Consider the following 8,718-nt stretch of genomic DNA (forward strand, 5'->3'; position numbering starts at 1 on the left):
GTACCACCCGAAAGCCGACCCTGTGAGGGACTGTGCGAAGAACCTCACGCGCAACTCGTTTGACGCTGAGATCGTGCCCAGCTGTGCCAAATATCGGCTCACATGCTCGATGGAGCTGGAACCATTTGATCCACTAAACTTCGTGAAGTCCGGGAGCCGATATTTGGGTGGCAGCGGGATCAGTTCGTAGCTGTTGGGGTACGGCTTGGTGTAGCCGAACGCTCTTCCTTTTCGGCATCATACCGAACCGATCTTTCGTAATTGCACAGATCTGATCCGCCGTGATGGCCGTAGGTGTCGAACCCCGAAGATTCGCCGGGGTGGCATACTTAACCAGCCATGCTTGCTTTTCCGGTTCTAAGCCAACCGCAGGAGCCGGGCCTTGGAGGTTCGTCGGGGTGGCGTACTTAGCCAGCCCACGATTGCTTCTCAGGATCGGCTCCCGACGTTCCTCCCGCCGTTCCGCAGGCCGCCGATATTGCAGCCTGGTTCGAGAGTGCCCGGGCGTTGCGGTCCGGGTACGTATGCGCACGTGTATCCGTGCGGGATCTCCTTAGGCGGCTCGGTAGGAATTGGTAGTCCCTAGGATCACCACCATCCTTGTAGACGACGTATGCCGATGAGTTCGGCAGCTTCCGGTGCTGCCCATGCGAACGGCTGGGGCTGGAGCGGCATCTCTCCCTTGAAAGTCCCCAGAGCCGGTCCCGATGGAGAGTACCGGTGGCCCATGATTTCCTGGACGACGCGCAGAGCGACACGCTCCAAAGTGTTCACCAGGCTCTCAGAGTGGTGGTGCAGCGAATGAGCCACCATGTAGTTGATCTCCGCCGCAGCCGACCCGGTGCGTTCTTCCGACGGGGCGACAGGTCCACTCCATCGAGCGCGCCTTCAGGTGTGAAACCCTTCCACCCGACGCCATGGGAGCGGGTTCGGTGGAAGGAGCCGATGAGTTCGGCTTCGAGGGTTGCCTTGATCTCGTCGTGTTTCTTCTTGAGCTCATCGTGCGCATCCGCGTACGTGACCGGAGTGTCTTCCGCCATCTCGGATGTAGATGGCGATGTCGTGGATGTCGTCGACGGTCCCACCGGGCGTGCCGTAATGTGTTGACGTCGAAACCCACCGGCGGCGCGAGACGGGCAACACCGTAGAGCCGGGAACAACTAGGGCTGCGGCTGGCCCTAGTCCCTCCGAGCGACGGCCCGCAAAGCCTCCCGGTCGCACGCACCGATGTTTATCACAAGGGCGTGCCACCCGACCTATACCCGGTCGGAAGGTGTGGATGATGCCTCGCTTAGTTTCCCGCAGGCACACACGTAAACGTTAAATACGAGCCTCGATCGGCTCTCGAGTTATCCCGTGAATCGGCTCAAAGAGCCGATCCACCCATGATTCAGTACGAGGTGTCCGAATATATGGTGGTCCTGCTTGATCAAGGTAAAGCTAATGAGATCTACGACGATTTAGGGTTTTCACCGCATAATCGGATCATCCTACTCAGATTCGGGCCTCGCGCTCGCGCACGGTGACCGTAAGCCGATCCTAGACAGGGCCTAAAAACCAACACGAGGTTGATCCCCGAACATCCGTTCTAGGACTAGCAAACGCCACCCTACACGCCGCTGGATCCTCCGACCCCTTGTAAGGCCTAACTATTGCAGTATATTAAACTAATCCTTGTAGAACAAGGATGCAATCGTAACGGATCAGATCTACTAAACTATGATCAAGCGGGTGCCGCCCCTACGCCTAAGATAGGCGTAAGGGCGGCTAGACATGCAAGGGTTGCACTACGAGAGCATGCAACATGAAGAACAATGCTAACCCTAACATGTCTAAGATAACTACGTTGCTCGCCATCAAAAAGGCTTCGCACGAGCAACGCATGAACAACGTAGGCAGGCTAGGCTGCCTAGATCGCAAGATGCGATCTAGGCAGCATGATGCTTACCGGTAGAAACCCTCGAGACGAAGGAGTTGGCGATGCGCCGAGATTTGTTTGTGGTTGAACGTTGGTTGTTGTTTATTCCATAAACCCTAGGTACATATTTATAGTCCAGATGGACTTTCTAATGTGGGCGTGCACTAAACCGTGCACGAGTAAGATTCTAACTTCTAAACTAAGATGCGATCTAATATGTTACAGATACATGGGCAATTAAGCCCAATTTGGTATAAAAGGCCGATTCACGTATTCCTTCTATATATATATTCTTCACGTCCATCTCGATCGCGGCCCACCTATGACTTGGTCAAATTCTGGTGATAACACAATCATAAAGAGATATAAATAAGCACTTCACTATGCCATTCATAACAGTGAATAAGTATTCTGTGAAATATAGCCTAAGAGACCCACACGGTGCACACACTGTCACCTTTACACACGTGGGACAAGGAGTCTCCGGGAGATCACATAAGTAAAACCCACTTGACTAGCATAATGACATCTAGATTACAAGCATCATCATATGAATCTCAATCATGTAAGGCAGCTCATGAGATTATTGTATTGAAGTACATAGGAGAGAGATTAACCACATAGCTACCGTACGAGCCCCGAGCCTCGATGGAGAACTACTCCCTCCTCATGGGAGACAGCAGCGTTGATGAAGATGGCGGTGGTGTCGATGGAGGAGCCTTCCGGGGCACTTCCCCGTCCCGGCGGCGTGCCGGAACGTAGACTCCCGTCCCCGCATCTTGGCTTCGCGATGGCGGCGGCTCCGGGAAGGTTTCTCGTACCGTGGTTTTTCCGTATCGTAGTTTTAGGTCGGGGACCTTTATATAGGCGAAGAGGCGGCGTCGAAGGGTCGAAGGGGCGACGACACTATAGGGCGCGGCGCGCCCCCTGGCCGCGCCGGCCTAGGTTTTGGTGCGGCCTCGTGTCCCCACTCCGGCGTTCTCGTGTGTTCCGGATGCTTCCGGGCAAAATAGGAACCCGGGCGTTGATTTCGTCCAATTCCGAGAATATTTCGTTACTAGGATTTCGAAACCAAAAACAGCGTAAAAACGAGAACTGACACTTCGGCATCTTGTTAATAAGTTAGTTCCAGAAAATGCACGAATATGACATAAAATGTGCATATAACATGTAGATATCATCAATAATGTGGCATGAAACATAAGAAATTATCGATACGTCGGAGACGTATCACCGTGGTGGTTCCTTTGCAACATCGTTCATCCCTGGGACTACGTTCGGGCACGACACACTCTCAACAAGGAGCATGCGCCGCTTGTCTGATTGTAGGGCGCGAGGAAGCGCGGCGCCCGCCGCTGGACCAATAATGGTCTATAGCCACCGCGGGTCTTCCGTTGCGGCGTCCATGACATGGAGGCGGGGAGCTCGTGTGGCGCCGCTCGATGGGCTCCCTCTCCTCCACCACAGTCTCCTCCACCTATGAGGAGATGGTCTTCACCGAGTGCGGTCCACCTAATCATATGTGGGTCATCTAGTTGCAATTATCAACATATGCATGTTCAAAATCTATGTCGTATGAAATGTGATCGGTGCTGTTCCTGTTCTAGCCGAGGTACGTAGTTTCAAGCTGAAATATCGATCTTTGGTGCACTTTACACGTGTTTTAAAGACATGCATTTGAAGGAGAGTGGCTAAATGGAATCCGAGCTACATGTAGCTTTTTTTTATTTTTCAAATTCGGAAATCATATTTTTAAGTTTCAAAAAGTTTTGAAAAAAATTCTTGTAGCCAATGATGGAATCTACAAACATGCAAAATCTCAATGTGAAATTTTTAATACTTTTTAGGCTACACAAAAATGACAAACTCTGAGAATAGTTAATAGTCCACATTTCAAAACTATAAAACCTGTCAGATTTTGTCATTTTTGTGTAGTCTACAATACGAAAAAATTTACATTGAGATTTGGCACGTTTGTACATTTCATCATTATCTACATCTAGGATAAAGGGCTACATGTAGCTCGACCTCCGTTTACAGTTTTCGGTATTTGAAGGTTCTTGCTAAAAATGCTCATAGTGTAGATCCTAGTATCCTATACTAAATAGGCTGACTGGTATTTCAACATTTGGTCGACGAAAATAGCATGTTCGTAATGGATAAGGCAAGGGGAAGGCAGAAAGCACAGTCACTGTGCCCCATAAGAATCGACACATAAGATTATCTTAGTCACAGCATAAGACTAATCAGGCTGATTGGCATATACAGGATCGATAAAAATGGCATGTTCTTAGTGGAATGGACACTTATCTGCTCTGTAAAGGATCGACACATAAGATTACCCGAGACAAGACGTATGACCATGTTCCTTGGGGCTAGTTCCTAGCTTTGCCTTGAACGATGGGATAGTCGGGGTGGCACGCCAGCGCGTCATGCGCGATCTGCTTGGCTACTAGTGGGGGTGCCCTGACCCGCGTGCGTTTTCGCGCAACCTTTCTTCAACCTCAGATCGATCCATGCACATCCAACGGATCATAAAGGCAGTCAGGGCGAGACGCTGTCCGGTCCCCGGCTTCCCTGCTGTGCTGGCCCTGCGACGCAGCCCGCGGCCACGTCGCGGCCGCGATAAACAATGGCCGGCACCGAATCCTGTTGACTTCCACCGCCGCCCGTCGCCGTCCTGGCCTTTATAAGCCTTTCCATCGCCCCCACACACCTTCGTCTTCCTTCCTGTACCTCCATCGCATCAGTTTTCACACTCGCCTATTAGCTCTCCATTCTCTCGTCTAGGCAGAACATCAACGACCGTAACCTCCCAGAGCTGCGAGACAAATCCAACCTTTTCATTTCTTGCTCGATCGTCGTCCAATCCGTCTCTACAGTTCTGTACCATCTCGGTCGATGGGGCGCGCGCCGTGCTGCGAGAGGACTGGGCTGAAGAAGGGGCCGTGGACGCAGGAGGAGGACGAGAAGCTGGTCGCCTACATCAAGAAGCACGGCCAGGGGAACTGGCGCACTGTTAGCAATAATCTTGCCTAGTCTGAGTTAGAGTCAGTTTGGTTAGTATTTGTTTTGACAAGTACCGGATCAAGTCATGTACGGTGATGGAGTTCATCACCAGTTCTAGTGTCGGTCATAGCTAGCTAGTTGTATTTGGTGCAGGTCAAGGTAGGAATAGTTTCCTAGTCTGATTGCTGCTGGAACGTGTACGTGTAGGTTTCAAGTCCAAGCTAGGTCGGTTTGGTTTGGTCTCATATATACATGTACCAGGGTCGTGAAGATTGTAACGGGAGTTCAGAAAACAGAAAATAAAGACAAGGCACGATATGTGCCTTTGGCGATAAATTTTGTGTTTGCGTGTGTTCGTCTAGTTTGATGTGATCGATCCGTGGGAGAATCCCAACAATTGGTATCAGAGCGAGGACGAAGATTTGAATCTACGCTTGCCTCGTGAGGGCGCATCCTACTAGCGCCTCGGGGCGGGCGACCGCCGCTCGCGGAGTGGCCGGGTGGAGACGCGCGAGCAAGCCGTCGTCGCATGGCGGCGGCGATCGTTGCTCAGCGAAGCGACACGGAAGGTCACGACAGGGTGTTGTCGTGGCGCAGGCGAGGTGGTGGATGATCGTTGATGGGAGAGGTGGTGCCGAGGTGTGGTACCGGAAGTCTCATCAAGATCGTCGTCCGAGGAGTTTCGTCAAGGTCGTATCGAAGGTGTTCAATGAGTCAAAGAGTCATGCGTGTGCACGTCTACACGTGCGGGGCCGTCGTCGAGTCCGTGAGTCGTCGTTGTGTCAAAGTGCTTGTCTCCGTGAGGATCTCGCTGTGGCTGAGCGTGTGGAGGTTAAGGGACTGTCCCACTCGGTGAGGTGTATCACCATGGGCGAAGACGCAACAAGAGGATAGCGGGAAGTTGCCGGCGTGCCTCAACCAAGTCGTCTACGTGTCTCGACGAGAGGATCAATGTCAAGTGTGAAGAGGGCGGTAAACCAGTGAAGGGGAGTCTCTTTTTAATGAGGACCTGTCTCTACATGAGAGCCGGAGTGGATGGTGTAGTCCACGAGGTAGTCGGCATGTATTACGCTAGGGTGGACGGTGTGTTCCCACGGTTGCTAGCGTGGCTGGGTAGTCCGGATCATGCTTGAGTTGTTCCAGTAAATTCGCCAAGTTGAAATTGTGGAGCTCAATTAAACTTGTCGTGGAGCGAGATCTAGACAAGACGCAGATATGCAAAGGAGTCAAAATCAGAGAAGCACGGAAGACGGAGAGTCAAGATTAGGGAGAGATTGTTAGCAATAATCTTGCCTAGTCTGAGTTAGAGTCAGTTTGGTTAGTATTTGTTTTGACAAGTACCGGATCAAGTCATGTACGGTGATGGAGTTCATCACCAGTTCTAGTGTCGGTCATAGCTAGCTAGCTGTATTTGGTGCAGGTCAAGGTAGGAATAGTTTCCTAGTCTGATTGCTGCTGGAACGTGTACGTGTAGGTTTCAAGTCCAAGCTAGGTCGGTTTGGTTTGGTCTCATATATACATGTACCAGGGTCGTGAAGATTGTAACGGGAGTTCAGAAAACAGAAAATAAAGACAAGGCACGATATGTGCCTTTGGCGATAAATTTTGTGTTTGCGTGTGTTCGTCTAGTTTGATGTGATCGATCCGTGGGAGAATCCCAACACGCACCATGCCCAAGAATGCCGGTGAGCCTCCCATGCATCAAGCTGCCACTTAAGCTCGCAAGTTAGCTACCGTTTCTTATGCTTTGTGTTGTGTGTGCAGGCCTGGAGCGGTGTGGGAAGAGCTGCCGGCTGCGGTGGACCAACTACCTCCGGCCGGGCATCAAGCGCGGCCGCTTCTCCTTCGAGGAGGAGGAGACCATCATCCAGCTCCACAGCATCCTCGGCAACAAGTAAGAACTAACTAAATCAACTCAGTTAACATCAGCAAGCACGTCTCTGTTGCAACAGGACAGCTAGGCGTACGGTTTCATGATTTTGATCTTGTTCCCTGTGCATGATTGCTTGTCTAGGTGGTCAGCCATTGCGGCGCGGCTGCCGGGACGCACGGACAACGAGATCAAGAACTACTGGAACACGCACATCCGCAAGCGCCTCCTCCGCATGGGCCTCGACCCCGTCACCCATGCGCCGCGCCTCGACCTCCTCGACCTCTCCGCGCTGCTCAAGCCCGCGGCCGCCTACTACCCCACGCAGGGCGACCTCGACACGCTCCGCGCGCTCGAGCCGCTTGCCGGCTACCCGGACCTCCTCCGCCTCGCCTCCACCCTCCTCGCCGCGCCGACGCCCGCCTCCACCACGGCCGAGCAGCAGATGCTCCTGCCCTGGCTCATCCAAGCGCAGATGGCGCAGCAGGCCTCGAATCAGCAGGCGCCGCCGCAGCATGCCACGGGTGCAGACCAGTTCATGCCGCCCAGCTCGGCGTACCAAATGCCAGCCCTGGTCCACGCGAACCCCGCGCACCAGGATCACATGGTGGCCTGCGGTGACTACACGCACCTCCCTGCCTACGATGGCCAGGTCGACTACATGCCGCCGCTGATGCAGATGGTGTCAGACACGTCCAACCAGCAGTGGAGCGGCACGGTCAGCAGCAGCAACAACAACTGCAACGTCGGCTCCGGCGTGTCCACGCCGTCGTCGAGCCCCGCCACGGGGCCCGTGAACTCGGCTTCGACAACGACAACGTTCTGCGCGAACGCGAGCAGTTTTGACGCCATCAGCGCCGCCGACGCCGCCGGGCTGTTCGACATGCACCTGTCCGATCTCCTTGATGTTAGCGACTACATGTAGCTAGTGAAAATTATTCCAAGTACGGCTTTCCACACCTGCGTGGAAACTGGAAACCATGCAAGTCGATCGAACAGTTGGCCACGTACCGACCGAGAGGGAGCAAAACATGCATGATGATCGCACGGCCATTTTTGTACAGAGTTATTTGTACCATTTTTATCCAGTTCATGATAACTGGCTACTCTTAGAATCTTCAATTCGAATTTCTGGTTTTTATTACTACGTCTGCTCCTATCGTCCATAATAATATATATTAGATTTATCTAAATTTAATTTATATGTACACTCGATTTTCTCAATTTGAATATATCTAAGGTGTAACTTGGGCTCATTCTACCAAGAACTTAATTAGTTCTCAGTAGGGCTTTCTTCCTCATCTCTGGTGTGCCCCCGCCCCCACTGTCGGCTGAACCACAGACATGCCCGCTCGCTGTCGGCGCGCTGCCGTGACCCCTCGCCTCGCCGCTCCGCTCCGTCAAAGCTCCTCCTCCGCCGCTCCACCGCTGCTCTGGTCGTCCCTCTAAGCCCGGCCCGTCCCTTTTTCTCCGGTGCCGGCTCCCGCACCTACACCCTAAACCCTAAGATCCATCCTCACCATCGTCGTCTCTGCCACAGTCACAGCCACGCCATCACTGGCTCCAGCTCGGCGGACGCTCCTCTGACTCCTCCCTCCCCCCGCTCGATGTGCAAGGTAGAAGAGAACTAGCACGAATCTTGGTGCGATCCAACTGCTACGGACTCTACTAAGCACGAGCTTAATTCTCAGTAGCAAAATCGATATATCTATATACTAGATACTCCCTCCGTCCCAAAATGCAAGGTGCCTACGATTAGTCAAAAGTCAACGGAAATTCAATTCGGCTCCCGGGTGCATATGCTCCCTCTATCAAAAAATTATATTTCGAAATGTCGAAAATTTTTGACAAAAAATTCTACTTGTACATCTCCACAATATACATACGTTCGTCAAGTTTAGCGAGGAACCAATATGTTTTG

General features: G+C 52.4%; 1 protein-coding gene across 1 annotated transcript; it reads left to right on the plus strand.

Moving 5' to 3' along the window:
• Positions 1 to 4,819: 4,819 nt before the first annotated feature.
• LOC124678406 (transcription factor MYB41-like) lies at positions 4,820 to 7,722 on the plus strand. Its single transcript, XM_047214302.1, has 3 exons — positions 4,820 to 4,936; positions 6,658 to 6,821; positions 6,942 to 7,722. Exons 1-3 carry the CDS (start codon positions 4,820 to 4,822, stop codon positions 7,720 to 7,722), a joined length of 1,062 nt encoding a protein of 353 aa, XP_047070258.1.
• The last annotated feature ends 996 nt before the right edge of the window (positions 7,723 to 8,718 follow it).

This window comes from Lolium rigidum, chromosome 7 (genome assembly GCF_022539505.1).
Source record: "Lolium rigidum isolate FL_2022 chromosome 7, APGP_CSIRO_Lrig_0.1, whole genome shotgun sequence".
In the NCBI taxonomy this organism is placed as follows: domain Eukaryota; kingdom Viridiplantae; phylum Streptophyta; class Magnoliopsida; order Poales; family Poaceae; genus Lolium; species Lolium rigidum.